The sequence below is a fragment of the Episyrphus balteatus genome, chromosome 1 (assembly GCF_945859705.1).
Source record: "Episyrphus balteatus chromosome 1, idEpiBalt1.1, whole genome shotgun sequence".
NCBI lineage: Eukaryota > Metazoa > Arthropoda > Insecta > Diptera > Syrphidae > Episyrphus > Episyrphus balteatus.
The window spans coordinates 88,720,612-88,736,761 of NC_079134.1; the positions used below are offsets into that span (position 1 = coordinate 88,720,612).

The 16,150-nt window shown below is 35.6% G+C and overlaps 1 protein-coding gene across 1 annotated transcript in view; it reads left to right on the forward strand.

Annotated features, from left to right (window-relative positions):
* LOC129918192 (RNA-binding protein 39) overlaps positions 1 to 16,150 on the forward strand; it is a 163,346-nt gene that overhangs the window by 84,901 nt on the left and 62,295 nt on the right. The window contains exons 2-3 of the mRNA XM_056002273.1: positions 2,486 to 2,565; positions 2,620 to 2,946. Coding sequence (XP_055858248.1) covers positions 2,486 to 2,565; positions 2,620 to 2,946 — 407 coding nt within the window. The remainder of the gene's footprint in view (positions 1 to 2,485; positions 2,566 to 2,619; positions 2,947 to 16,150) is intronic.

Here is a 16,150-nt window from a genome sequence, read left to right on the forward strand (position 1 = left end):
CCCTCAAAATTTCAAGTTATCGTCAAAAAACCGTTTTTCAATGTTTTCAGATTTCAACGATTTTTTACTCAGCCATTTTTCGGTCAATTTCAGATTTTTTTTTACAGTTCAGAGGAGTACTTGTTCTTTTTGAAAATATTTTTTTTTTTATGCTCAAGCACCAAATTGGGTGTAGATTATATGGGCTAAATCTAAAAGTACAACATTTTTTCACCGTTTTTTAGAGTTCGGGGACCGTTTTAAGCTACATTTTGTGTTTTGGAAATTTTTTTTTATAAACAGTTTTACTATTCTATTTATGCTTTTACTCATTAAAAACAGTTAGAAATTGTGGAAGTTATGGTTTTTTACTCAAAAAAGAAATTTCAATTAATTGCAAAAAACTGGGCAAAATTGACTTCAGATTCGGATTCAGCACGTCAAAATACATAAAGATAGGCAGGTCCAGGTATTGGCACTTTTTTTTTTTTGGCTTGTGTTATCATGGGCAAGACAAAATGAACAGTATTTAAAATATACAGCTGTGTTCAAAATAATAGTAGTGCCTGCATCAAAATAACATTTTTTATAATTACGGTGCTTCTACGGTTAAAAATTTAGTTCTTTGATGTCAAAGTTTGTAACGGTCAATTACTAATAAATGTATCATAGTTTTAAAATGAAAAAGAAGGTTCCAAATAATTTTTCATTGACTTTTGGTTGTTCTTTCTAATTTGACCTGTTCAAAATAATAGTAGTTAAAGTTATTTTTGAAGAATTTAAAAGCGGTTTATAACATAGAATATTTATTTTTGGTTTAAAAGTAAGTACTCATATAATATGAACAATTTTTCAACAAAAAACGATTTGTTTCGGTTTTAATCTATTTAAAGTTCGAAGAGCAAAACACTGCAGTTCGGATAGCGGAAACTTTTACGAAAGCTGCTTGAAGAAGGGAAAACCTACTTGGAAATTCAAGGTTTTATGAGGATGCTCCCCTGCAATGGTAGCCAATGCAATAAACTCAACGAAAAACCCCAAACGCGCGGTAGAAAAAGAAAAAAGACCGTCGTAGATGACAGGCGTATTGTCCAGATGAGCAAAGTTGAGCCTTCTGCATCGTCGTTTCAAATCCAGAAGGCTTTAAGCCTGGATTGCAGTGCAGTGAACATTCGGAGGCGACTGTTAGAGACTAATTTGTACGCTTAGAGACTAATTTGTAATGCTTGAGCATTATGAAAAAAATATTTTCAAAAAGAACAAGTAGTCCTCTGTTTAGAACTGTAAAAAAATCTGATATTGACCGAAAAATGGCTGAGTAAAAAATCGTTGAAATCTGAAAACATTGAAAAACGGTTTTTTGACGATAACTTGAAATTTTGAGGGTCTACTAAAAATTTCAAGTGCCGAAATATAATGTACTCAGAAATACCTACAAGCTCTGCTAGGTCATTTCCAAAGTAATTGACATGATTTTTATTTTGTAACACAGTGTTATCAATTACCTATGTATGTAAGTATTAACGCAGAAATAATTTTTTGCCTTGTTTTTTTTTTTCTCTGTTTAATAAAAAGTGCCCATCAAGAAGACTAAACACTTTGTCGAAACGTTGGAAAAATAATGATATTTTTTCATTACAAAGTTATTGAGACCAAAACAGGCGAAAAAATAAATCTCAAAATTCGAAATATGTATACAGTAATAACTGACCAAACAATTCTAAATAAAATTAAAAAAATATGTACAAATTTGCAAACAAATTCCATTAAAATAATCACACATAACAATTGTATTTTCAGTTCTGTTGCTTTGCTTCTTTTTTGGTTCAAAATTTGTATGAATTTAGGTTATTAAAAATGTTTGCTGCTCTGACTTTGCATAACATTAATATTAAAAGTGTATACCATACCTAGTCTGATCTATTCTCGAAAAAGAAACAACAAACTATGAACATTTCTCAAGGGTAAAAATATTTTTTACAGAAATCCTTTAAGATCAATTCGCTATTGATTGTATTGGTCATTCTAAATACTTACACATGAGCCGGAATTTTCGGTAAGTTCTTAATACTTGTGAATGTTCCATAAAGAATATTAATAAAAAAAATTATAATTAAACTTAGAAAATACACTCTTGGAAAAAAAAAAAGTTCAATATTACCTTTTATGAAAAATGTTGAATCCTTTGTACCCATCAAATTTCAAAATGCCACTGATTTTCAGATACCTGACAAATTTCGTCCAGGCAGCAGGGAGGATTGAAGCGCAAAGACTCCAAAGAATAATTTTTTTCTTAGCGTTTAAAACCACGCTTAAAAGAGTCATAGTGCAACACTAATTCAAAGTATTTTGTGTTATTTGTATTAACGAAAAGTAACTTCATATAAACAAAAATCAAAATCATAATGTTATTTTACTAATTTAAACTCTTCGATTTGCTTCATCCTTCAAAAATTTGTTGACGTATCTTAAACGTCATTGGTGTACCTTTACTGAGTATTAACAGATTAAAATCGGATCACAATCGAATCACACTCACAGTAATGGCCGAAAGGATGACCACCAAAAAGGAAACCGATCATCAAGGTAAATTTTGTCTTCGTTTGTAAATTGGTTTTATTATCTAATATATTTTTTCAGAAGTCCATCAAGAACTGGAGAGAGGCATAAAGGCAATTACTTAAGGGAATGTGATAGAGACAAAGACAGGAACAGAGACAGAGAATGTTATCGATCATTAGAACGATCTCGGGACAGAGAACGACGACGTTCTCGCGAAAAAAGGGGAAGTAAATCCCGTGACAGAAGACGGAGTCGTTCGGGCGATCGCAAATGCAATCGAACTCGTGAACGAGATAGAAGAAGAAGTAAATCTGGAGAAAGGCGCAGTCGTTCCAAAGATAGGAAACTTAGTCCTATTAGAGAGAAGCCTAGTAGATCACAGCGGCTGAATTCCAGGGATAAAAGGTGCATAGTTAGTTAAAAAATTTCATATTCGAAACCTTTCTTCTTAGGTCAGTCATCTATGAAAAAAAAAAAATTCACAAAAAAATGCACCAAGCTGATTTTTTGTGATTTTTCGCACTTTTCGGTCTTGAAATGAAGCTTTAATTTTTTTCTGATAAATTTCTGGCCTGTAAGCCAAAAGCGTCGCTACCACAATTCAAAGTTTTGAAAAATACACCAAATTTTGTTTTTTTTTCTCAGAAAATTTAAAAATTTTTAATCAGAATTAAGTTCTTTATATTAAATCTTTCACTGTTTTGAAAGAAATTTTGATAAAAATACAGTGGACTAAAAATGAAGTTTAATTTTGAATATTTTTGAATTTGAAATTTTTTTTGTGTTATTCTGTAGAATAGCTAACTGAGTGATCTTTCTTAATTGAAAAATTCAATGATTTTATCTAATTGTTTATGAACCTAAAATCTTTATTCGACAGACAATTAACTGACTGTTTATTTGAAGATTGAAAAATCGGGTCTTAAGCGTACTTTGTATTGTAACAAAAAAAAATTGTTGAAATTGATCTTTTTTTTTTACTTAAATCTTTAGTGAATAGTAACGACCCCTAAATTTTAATATTAAAATCGGAAAGAAATACCATATACTATGCTTATATGGTAGAACATAATGCAGGGGTGTCCCATTAAAAAATCGAGAAAAAGATTTTTTCGACCATATAAGAAGCACCCTAATAATTATTACCTGTGAGATAGTCAAACTATCCTTTTTTTAAATTTATAAGTTGTGAACTTATATTTTAAGGTAAACTTATTGACCCTTAGTTGTGATTTTTTTGTTAAATTAATTTTTTTAAATTATAGGCGGTTCTTGAATATAAGAACCGTCACATCTGTACTGCCCTGGTACTAAACGGGAAAATTCCATTTGGAAAATTGCTTCCGGAAAACTAATAAAAGTAACTCCGTACATCCCTAGTAATATCAGGCCAACAGGAAATTCAGTCGTGGTCTTAAAAAGAATATAAACTGAAATCAACTAAACCATATTCCTGGCCACTAAAAATAGTCCAGCAATCCTTCAGAGGGTACATAGCTTAGAGGTCTAACGCTTCGATATATGGGAACTAGCTTGGAGGGCTCGACGGTCAAATCCCAAACCGAACTAATTCAAAGAATATTTTTTTTATTTGTTTACATTTTTTTTTTTTTTTATTTTTTAAAATAAGATTTTTTTTGTTTAATAAGTGTTTTTGATAATTTTGCCATACTTTTGCTCACCGCGTTGCTTTAACAAAAGAGTGTTAGAACAATTTTATTGGTACGCGAACCGTACTTAAAGTAATAAAACTCACGTAATTAAAAGTGATATACATACACTGCCGGTCACTTGAATACGTCCACATTTTAGTTTATCTTATTTTTAGCCTGTCTTGGAATTTATTGCAATGGTACATCTTTATTATATACGTAACGATAGAACATCTTTATGCGGTTAATTTAGGAGAAAAAAAATTGTCTTAGGGCCTACCGTTCTTCTCTAGACCAAATCTAGTCATAAAAACAAGCATATTTTTTGGCTCTTCTGAATAGTTTCAAAAGTAAAAAAGTTAATAAATGATGAGTTGCGTGGGTCAGTTGGACTCAAAATTGTGTCTGTCAATAAATCTGATTGTCTTTAACCTGTAAGGGCGAAAACGGCTCGGGAAAAATCTTTAAGCGCGGAAAAAAATGGGGAAAATAAAAGAAGTCATTGAATTAGGCCGAAGTGAACGATGCATCGGGACAAAAACAAACACAAGTTAAAACTTAGTATGCAGTTATTTGCGCAATATCAAAGGGTATAGAAACAACATTAAAAGTCGAAGTTACTCAGTCACAACATGGGCCGATAGATGTGCAATGATCAGAACAGCATGACTTCGCGCTAAAAATTAAGCTGAAAACCGGTATGAAATGCAGTTTAACGATGGCAAAACGGGTTGTCAAAAGTGGTAAGCATTTGAGAAGAACAAAACTTAGCTAAAACTACCACTTTACAAACCACGAAAAGAAACTCGCCTCCAATAAAAAAAAAAACAAAAAAAAAAACATGTCGCAAAAGTCGAATTTGCAACCGGTGATTGTTCAAAGGAAAAGAATGAATAAAGTTGACCCTGAGGGCTAAATTCCTATTTTTATGACTTTCGTAGAGAGAAGGATTATTTTAAGTTGTCTGCATAACTGTGAAGGTAGTGGCATTAAGTGCAAAGCTATTTCCTTCTACAAAACTTTCGATCTGCAATTTCTAACACAGTTTTTTTTTACTATTGGAGACGAGTTTCTTTTCGTAGTTTGTAAAGTGGTAGTTTTTGCTAAGTTTTGTTCTTCTCAAATGCTTACGACTTTTGACAACCCGTTTTGCCATCGTTAAACTGCATTTCATACCGGTTTTCAGCTTAATTTTTAGCGCGAAGTCATGCTGTTCTGATCATTGCACATCTATCGGCCCATGTTGTGACAGAGTTACTTCGACTTTTAATGTTGTTCTATACCCTTTGATATTGCGCAAATAACTGCATACTAAGTTTTAACTTGTGTTTGTTTTTGTCCCAATGCATCGTTCATTTCGGCCTAATTCAATGACTTCTTTTATTTTCCCCATTTTTTTCCGCGCTTAAAGATTTTTCCCGAGCCGTTTTCGCCCTTACAGGTTAAAGACAATCAGATTTATTGACAGACACAATTTTGAGTCCAACTGACTCACGCAACTTATCATTTATTAACTTTTTTACTTTTGAAACTATTCAGAAGAGCCAAAAAATATGCTTGTTTTATGACTAGATTTGGTCTAGAGAAGAACGGTAGGCCCTAAGACAATTTTTTTTGTCTCCTAAACTAACCGCATAAAGATGTTCTATCATTACGTATATAATAAAGATGTACCATTGCAATAAATTCCAGGACAGGCTAAAAATAAGATAAACTAAAATGTGGACGTATTCAAGTGACCGGCAGTGTATATGTAAGATTAAAATCTGAAATTTGTGTGTGGACGAGAGTTGAAGTCCTCCAAAAAATATCAACATCTACCATACTTCAGCAGTGGCCACTAAAGAAGGATATAAAGGGTGAGTTTTCTTTGTAAAATTGTTTTGATAAATACTTATTTACTTATACATATATACATACTTATAATATGAATTGCGAGAGTTAAACGGGTAATTTTTGTGGGGATCAATGCTAAATTAATTATTATTAATATTGAATTAAAGAGGATTTTTGCATCCCAAACATAACAAATAAATCGAAGACATATCTATGAATTTGCGAAGAACATTATTTAAAAAAAAGTAATTCAGTGGCTGAATAAGGCAAATTAATACTTAAACATACTTAAAACTTAACTTCTAATTATATACTAAGAATCTTAAACTAATTTTTTTTTTACTATAAGTAATAATTTGTATTTGAATTTTTAAACAAATTAAAAACATAATACTAAAAACATAAACTTAAAGTAATAAATGTATAAAAACACTAAGTAATAAATTTGTTATTGCAATTTAAAACCAACATGAATTTAGTATCTTTAATTTCATGAAGATTTTAATGATCCAACTATGAGAAGTGAATAAATTATTTTTATAAAGAGATGAGGAGGGCAGTATGAGGGAATCAGGTTCTGAGAGTGAGAAGATACCTAGTTAAGGGATCGTCTAAGCGAGTATGAAAACAAAGGTAGGGAGGGTACGAAAGATTCTCGCGCATAGAGTCACACCTATGGATGCATAAGTCTGATATGATTATTTTTTTTTTTGTAATGTTTAATAAGATCAAATAACCCACCCCACCGACGCGCTGAAAATGGGTACCAGCATATCAGCACTGACCTATAGCCTAGAAGTTACAATACAAAATGGCGCCCGCAACGTGGAGCCCACTATTACAATATAGTGAGGCTAATATTTTACTGAGCCACTTCAATTTGATTTTTTTCTAATATTTAATTTTTAATTGCATTTTAATTTTTGAATAACTGGGTAGAGCCGTTCTTGTGAGTCCCTATGACTGGATGTACAGCATTCGGTATCGAGTTGCAACAGGAAAGACGAAACCAAAGAAATATCCATATACAAGAAGGTATAAGGTTTCGAGTCTGGGAGTATCGATTTGGTACTCGTACCGCCGAACAAAGTTAGCCCTTGCTTGGAGATTTAAGTGGGAAGAAGACTCGCTAATGCGGGAGTGTTTGCTGAAGTCCTTCTCACAAATTCTCAGAATTCTTTTATTGTTTTCTTTAGAGTCTTCTCAGGTGGGAAGCGTCTGTTGATGTCCTATGGAAAGAAAAAGTATTTAATTTCATTATTAATAATTTTAACATTAGTTTCAGATACATACCAATAGTTCATTTTAATTTTGTATAACTTGGCTCGCAGGACTACGGTGTCTTCTCATTTCTAGGATTTTGATCCTCTCATACATTCGTCATCTTCATCTCTTTAGTAATCAATGCAAAGTTTCTGAAAAGGAAATAATTTAACAAATATAAAAACGTTTTGTTTTTAGCTTAATTTTTTAAACAAAATATATTGAAAAGTGAATTTTGATTTTTTTCTTATTTATTTATACATAAATATATCTTTATAATTGAATTATAATCATATCTATTCAATAAAACAAAATACAAATAAAATTTTGAATTGGTTCGAGTTGGTGAATAAACTTTTCGGTTCCGAAAACTTGGAAGGGGTTTAGAACTATCGTTTCGGGGTTCAAAAGCATGAGCCAAAACGGACCAAGGAAAAGTTTTCTTGGCAGTAGTTGGGGAAATCTTCGAGCAATATCTGAAGCGAGGTTCGAAAGCTTTGTACGTCGTTTTAATAACCCGATAAATAGATTTAACTTAGATCAATCAGTAGATTTTTCAAGAGAATTTAATTCAATTATTTCGGAGTATAGCGCCGACATGTCGAACGCTGACCTTCTGTGGCGAATCAAAGCATAGAGTCAGAAGTAGACTTAGGTAATAAAACATTTGAGAATGGAGTAGATCCTACACGGACAGTACAAGCAGTCCCACCGGGGACAGGAACTTCCATCACAGTCAATGTTACAGGAAGGGTCGAACGTGATGATTTGGCTGATAGAGTCGAGAGAACTCTTCTCGATAACCAGATGCGGGTATTCGAACAAATAAAACAGTTTATGGAAAGCGTTAATAAACGCATAGGTGCACTCAGCAAACCTGTCAATGCACAGGGTGCCTCTGATAAAAAAACGGCAGTGATTCGTTTATGGTATGGGGGTTTTTGCTTATAGCTTTTGGTGTGGGTTACTTGGTCTCCTTGAGGAAACAATGGATGGGTATTCTTCACACACCAGTCACTCGATTTGGATACTATTTAGCATCTGTGAGACCATTTGGTGAGAAAAGTATGGAAGCATTCAAAGGATTAGCTGAAACGAGTCGTATACACTGCGCGTCACTTGAATAGAAACAACATTTTTTCTTAAGAAAATTGCGATTCGCGCTTTGGTGAAGTAACTTAGTAGATTTTTGGTTTTGCATTTTCAAAGAGGAACTTTTAACAAACAATGTTGTAAAAACAAAAAACCGAAAACAGACACCGTGTGGCTACTAGTTGCGTTTTTTCGCATTACTTCACAAAAAACAGTGTTTTTCTTTGCGTCACTTGAATAGAAACAAGCTCTTAAATCAGATAAAAATGATGAAAAATCATGGACAACACTAATTTAAGTAAAGCAGTATTAAACTTAGACATTATTTCCACATTATAACCAATTATGGGCTACGCGCTACCAATAGGCAGCACAGAAAATGCATAAATAGCAGCTAACATTGGAAATGCACTTGCACTATGCAAAATCGCGAAAGATATTCGAAAATTTGCCAAATTTGGATGAGAATATTTTTAAAATATCGAAAACTAGTGATTGAATAAAAAAGTAAGACACGTGAGTCCCAAATCAAGAGCAGAAAAAAACAAACTTAAAAACTAGCCGCAATTTCCTTCACTTTGCCGCTAAAATCGGTCAAAAACGTTTTGTTAGTGCAATGGTAATGTGTTGGTTTGTTCCATCATGGAAGTTTTAAAAGGTGCACAACATTAAAAAAGCCTCAAAATGCAAAATAACAACATTTTAAGTACTACTAAGATTACAAAAAAGTTAACTATTTTAAAGTTGCATTCGAACTGAAAAGAAGTGAGGTAAAGAGTGGTTTTTTAAAGGAAAACATACCAACTCAGATGGACCACGTTAATATTAGTCCTATTTCATTGGTTTATGAAAGAATAACTTTTGTCGCATCGCCACCAAAGGGCACTAAAATGTGTTCTAGTAATACGCTTTTTTTTATGATGTGCAATAGCAAAATTGAAGCTTCACGCTTCGAAAAAAGATGAAAACTTTTACAAAGAAATAATGGTGGAAGCTCATGGGAAGTTTGGAAACGTGGAAAAACAACCGTTTTAGAGATTGGGCAAGGATAGTTCCAGAAAAAACAACGCAATAGAAACAAAACAGATGCATTCCGGATGAAAACGAAAGTTTATTCAATCTTTAAATTGTAGAAAATGTCATTTTATTAATTTATAAGAAGTTACCAAACTCTTTTATCAATTTCTCTAATTAGGTCCACGATTGTGTACAGTACAAGTGCATTTTTAATGTTAAATTCTATTTATGCATTTTCTGTTGGTAGCTCGTAGCCCATAATTGGTTATAATGTGCAAATAATGTCTAAGTTTAATACTGCTTTACTAAAATTAGTGTTGTCCATGATTTTTCATCATTTTTATCTAATTTAAGAGCTTGTTTCTATTCAAGTGACGCAAAAAAAACACTGTTTTTTGTGAAGTAATGCGAAAAAACGCAACTAGTAGCCACACGGTGTCTGTTTTCGGTTTTTTGTTTTTACAACATTGTTTGTTAAAAGTTCCTCTTTGAAAATGCAAAACCAAAAATCTACTAAGTTACCTCACCAAAGCACAAATCGCTATTTTCTAAAGAAAAATTGTTGTTTCTATTGAAGTGACGCGCAGTGTAGGAATAGTGGATAAGATTCGGCCCAAATGTTGCAAAAACTCTAGTAAAATCAATCCCTTCAAGTGAGTTTGACGTCTAGGGGGTAGCCTTAAATATATTAATTCCCAGAAAAATAAAGGTATTTATACTTTTAACATCGATTTTCATAGTTTTTTCTTCTGTGTATACTTACTTTTGTAATCCGAAATTTTGTACTGTGTTTAGTTTTTTGTCACTTTTTCATTTAGTATTGATTATTTGACAAATTTTTTTTTGTAAATATGTAGGCAATGATTAATGAAATAAAACCACATTTAAATTTTTTTCGAAAATGTGTTAGATTTTTTTTTTGAGGTCTTGGTTAACCCAAGTTAGGGGTGTATACTTACTTTTGTGACTGAGTGTATATATGCGTTTACTTACTCGGAAGCAGGGGTCTAAAGAGTCCTTTGACGAATTTTATAATGCCATTATTACTATCAATGATAGAATGAAAGAACGCTTCGACAACAAGAAGTTGGCAAGCGTCATACGAAGTAATGTTCGAGATAAGTTGGGGGAGATTCTGCTTTCAGCCGATGTAAAAACCTTAGAGCAAGTAAGAAGCAGAGGGCAAGGGAAGCAGAGGGATTTTTGGCTAAACGGGTTTCTTCGCCAAAAGTTCATGAAATAACTTTAGAAAAAGAACAAGACCAACCAGGCCTAGAAGATGAAGAAATTGCGGCGTTTTCGCATCAAAATAGGGTAGGATCATCAACAAGCTATTGCTGCCATAATTGCGACGAAAAGGGACACTCCTATTTATACTGTCCTTCGCACACACGTAACTTGTTTTGTTACCTTTGTGGAGCAAAAGGCGTAACTACAGTTGAGTGTGGAAAACATGCGGGAAACTTTCGACGGGACGAGAAGAAGGGCTGGGAAAGTCGTTCCTCGAAAACCAATCAAGGCCCTTCCAAACAATAAATAATATTTATAATAATAAAAATCTTACCTCTGAAGAACTTGACTCCCAACAACAACCGGGAGTAGATCAGCAGTGTCAGGAATTAGGGAGTAAAACCGAAGAGACAAGTCCGACGAAAATTTTGAAACGTGAAGTATCGGAAGGGCTTCATAGCCACCCAGGCACACGTATGAACTTAAGTCTCTCCATAATCACAAGGTAAATTACGAAAAAGCCCGTGCTAGAATTATAGGAACAAAAAATTTAGTAAATAAAAAAAAAAAAGGTGTAGAGGTAGATATAGAAATCGAAGAAAAATAAAAAAACTCATTGTGGATTCGATAATCTGTTCAGAAACAGATGGTAGGATGGTAGAAAGTACTACTTAAGGATGAAGCTAATTTCGGGTTGTTAGATAGTGGAACATCTATCTCGGTGTTAGGTAACGGCTGTTGTCGGACGGCAAGTCCCACGATATTTTAGGTTATTGTAATATTCCTACCAAATATAATGGTGTATCTAAGCTCATTTCTTATTATTTAATCCCACATTTTACCCAAAAACTATATCTAGGGATGAATTTTTGGAAAGAGTTCAATTTGTTACCACAGATAAATGAAATTCAAGCCGACTTACACGATAACGAAAAGGAAACGAGTTTTAAGGAAGAAGCAGAGCTTATACAATGTATAATATACATCTTACTCCAGAACAGAAAGTAAAACTAGGTTAGGTTAGGTTAGGTAGTAGTGGCTGTCAGGCAAATTACCCGACACACTTAGACCCTTATGGATCCATTGTGATACCACAAAAGACTAGCAAGTTGGGACTCACTAGCCGAACCACTCGGTGCTTCTTATGAATGAAGATAGACTTTTAACGTCCGTTTTCACTAGATCGCTAGTGTATTCGTAGAAGAATTCTCCTAGATGGAGTTTTCTTCTATTAGAGAGAGCAGGGCAGGTGCACAGAAGATGTTGAACAGTTTCCTCTTCTTCTTCATCCATGCAACTTCTGCAGAAATCGTTAGAGAACACGCCCATTCTTTTTGCGTGTCTACCTATTAGACAGTGTCCTGTAAGGACACCTATGGTGGAGCTAATGTGCATTCTGTTTAAATTTAACAAACCCTTTGAACGTTTCAAGTCTATACAAGGCCATATTTGTTTAGTAGCTAGGCAAGTATTACTCTGAGTCCATCTGAGGTTGGTTTTCTTTAAAGCGTCCTGCTTTAGCATAAGTTTGCATGTAGCGATAGGTGTTCCTATATTGTTCCTTTCTGGTTGAAGAGGAGTAATTGCTCCTAGTTTGGCAAGTTCGTCTGCCCTGCAGTTGCCTGGGATGTCTCTATGTCCCGGCACCCATACGAGGTGAATGTTAAACTGCTCAGACATTTCCCTTAGAGATGTTTGACAGTCGAGGACCGTGATTGAGTTTGTAGAGACAGAGGCAAGAGATTTAATGGCTGCTTGACTGTCCGAGAAGATCCGAATATCCGTGTTGGATATTACGTTTTCTCTGAGCCAAGAGAGAACCTCCTTAATCGCCAGAATTTCTGCTTGGAACACGCTACATTGGTCTGGTAAGCGGAAGAAGAGACTGAGATTCAGTTTTTTCGAAAATATGCCACTTCCTACACCTTCATTGGTTTTTGAACCATCAGTATAGAAGTGTAAAGAGTCATTATCCAGAGTACTAAGGTTCTCCCATTCAGTTCTGGAGGGAATGGAGTTCTGGAAATTATTATCGAACACCAGTTGAGGTGTGGTATAGTCTAGACGATCCGGAAGGAATCCGAAGTTGTTTAGAATGTTTGTGTTGCCAATATGATTACTGGTCCACTGAGAGGTTGCTTTTAGACGAGTAGCTGAGCTAGCTGCTACTTGTTTGCTGAAGATGTCTAGGGGTGTGAGATTTAGAAGTATGTCTAGGGCGTCAGAAGGGGTTGACCTCAGCGCACCGCTTATGCACATACTTGCTGACCTTTGGACTTTGATAAGCTTGTTTAAGTTTATCGTTTTGTCCAGTGCGGTCCACCAAACTACCATCCCATATGTAAGTATTGGTATTATGACCGATGTGTACAGCCCGTGTGCAATGTTAGGAGAAAATCCCCATTTGCCACCAATGGCTTTTTTGCATGAAAAGAGTGCCACATTGGCTTTTTTAACTCTTTCTTCAATATTGAGCTTCCAGGTCAGTTTTTTATCAAAAATGAGTCCTAGATATTTAGCTTGATCGGTTAGAGTAAGTGTTACCTCTTTAATTGTAGGGAGTTTGAAGTCTGGAATCTTGTATTTCCTAGTGAAGAGGACAAGATTCGTTTTGTGGGGATTAATATCCAATCCACATCCTCTAGCCCAGTGAATTAGCTTGTTTAAAGCTGTTTGTAGAAGTTCTGCAAGTGTCTGTGGGTATTTGCCCGATACGGCAATTGCCACATCATCCGCGTAGGCGATAACCTTAAAACCTTCTCCCTCTAGGTCTAGCAGCAGTTCGTTGACTACTAAGTTCCATAGGAGAGGCGATAAGACCCCTCCTTGAGGGGTCCCTCTGTGTCTAAAAAGGCGACAAGAGTGTACTCTTTGTAGTGTAGAGAGTATTCAATGGTGCTTACCAGAGAATGGAGAGCAGTTTCCACCGATTTCCCTTTAGTGTAGGCATGTTGTGCCTTAGAGATCAGACATGGTTCAATTTCCTGTCTTAGATGGATATCTATCATTCTTTCTAGAGTTTTAAGCAGAAAAGATGATAGACTAATAGGTCTTAAATCTTTTGGAGTGACATGAGAGCATTTTCCCTCCTTTGGTATAAAAACCACCTTTGCTTCTCTCCAGGCCTTTGGAATATACGAGAAGCTTATGCAGCTTATCATTATAATTTCCAACTTTCGTAGTATGATATCTGAGACGTGTTGTAATTCAGCGGGTATGATACCATCTGGCCCAGGTGATTTGTATGGATGGAAGCTATTTATTGCCCATATTAGTCTATCCTTGGAAATAAGATCTTTGCTAATTTGATAAAATTGGTTGGGTCGGTTTACCCAAAATTCTAAAAGCTTTGAGTTAATAGGATTCTCGTATGCTTCAGAAAAGGCTCATTCCGCTGTGGTGTATTGTCGTAGTTGTTCAAGAGATGGGGTAGAAATTAATTTGGTCGCTGCGAAAACACGTGTTGTCGATTCCTCGCCTGGAACTTTGTGGAGCTCTCCTTTTTTGTAGCTTGATAGAGCTCGTTCGATCATCGTTAGATGTAGCACCAGTAAAAGTATCCGCGTTAAGTGACTCCCAAATTGTCTTGTACTGGCTGTCTTCTCCACCGCGAAAATGAAATGCCTTTGTGGCAAACCGAACTGCTGAAATTTTGTCATCTTTACCTCGTTCGTCTTCGAACCATGTTTGTTCAGCTGATAATCCTGCTGATTTTGCTTCGCGGGGTCTTCACCGAAGGATTTAATGGGTCACAAAATGTGGTGGAGGGGACCAGAATGGTTGTCCCAAGACTTCGATAAGTGGCCAAATCATGCTGAGACTGAGATAGACGTGATTTCCGAAGAAAGAAAAGCAGTTACGGTTCACGTTTCGGTTGCGGTAGAACATTTTATTGAAAAGCTGTCGCTTAAAATTTTAAGTTGGGGGAAGCTCGTGAGAATAGTTGGTTATGTTCGTTGAACAGATTTTCAATAGACCCCTATTGACCTCCGAGCAACAGGTCACGAGATATATGCGAAAAACTGATTTTCGTGACCTTTTGACCTCTTAACTTCTAACGCGGACGCGATATCAATGTCCATTTTTCACATCTTCATAACAACGCCGTAACGAAGGTCTATACCAAAATCGAGCCCAGTAGGAGTTTTTCCGCAGATTGGGGTAAAAAATGCCTAAAATTACTGGGCTATTTGTCATATTCAGCACTGCAGTAGTAAATGTATACTTGATGGACCGTTAGGTTAGGTTAGGTAGTAGTGGCTGTCAGGCAAATTACCCGACACACTTAGACCCTTATGGATCCATTGTGATACCACAAAAGACTAGCAAGTTGGGACTCACTAGCCGAACCACTCGGTGCTTCTTATGAATGAAGATAGACTTTTAACGTCCGTTTTCACTAGATCACTAGTGTAATCGTAGAAGAATTCTCCTAGATAGAGTTTTCTTCTATTAGAGAGAGCAGGGCAGGTGCACAGAAGATGTTGAACAGTTTCCTCTTCTTCTTCATCCATGCAACTTCTGCAGAAATCGTTAGAGAACACGCCCATTCTTTTTGCGTGTCTACCTATTAGACAGTGTCCTGTAAGGACACCTATGGTGCAGCTAATATGCATTCTGTTTAAATTTAACAAACCCTTTGAACGTTTCAAGTCTATACAAGGCCATATTTGTTTAGTAGCTAGGCAAGTATTACTCTGAGTCCATCTGAGGTTGGTTTTCTTTAAAGCGTCCTGCTTTAGCATAAGTTTGCATGTAGCGATAGGTGTTCCTATATTGTTCCTTTCTGGTTGAAGAGGAGTAATTGTTCCTAGTTTGGCAAGTTCGTCTGCCCTGCAGTTGCCTGGGATGTCTCTATGTCCCGGCACCCATACGAGGTGAATGTTAAACTGCTCAGACATCTCCCTTAGAGATGTTTGACAGTCGAGGACCGTGATTGAGTTTGTAGAGACGGAGGCAAGAGATTTAATGGCTGCTTGACTGTCCGAGAAGATCCGAATATCCGTGTTGGATATTACGTTTTCTCTGAGCCAAGAGAGAACCTCCTTAATCGCCAGAATTTCTGCTTGGAACACGCTACATTGGTCTGGTAAGCGGAAGAAGAGACTGAGATTCAGTTTTTCCGAAAATATGCCACTTCCTACACCTTCATTGGTTTTTGAACCATCAGTATAGAAGTGTAAAGAGTCATTATCCAGAGTACTAAGGTTCTCCCATTCAGTTCTGGAGGGAATGGAGTTCTGGAAATTATTATCGAACACCAGTTGAGGTGTGGTATAGTCTAGACGATCCGGAAGGAATCCGAAGTTGTTTAGAATGTTTGTGTGGCCAATATGATTACTGGTCCACTGAGAGGTTGCTTTTAGACGAGTAGCTGAGCTAGCTGCTACTTGTTTGCTGAAGATGTCTAGGGGTGTGAGATTTAGAAGTATGTCTAGGGCGTCAGAAGGGGTTGACCTCAGCGCACCGCTTCTGCACATACTTGCTGACCTTTGGACTTTGATAAGCTTGTTTAAGTT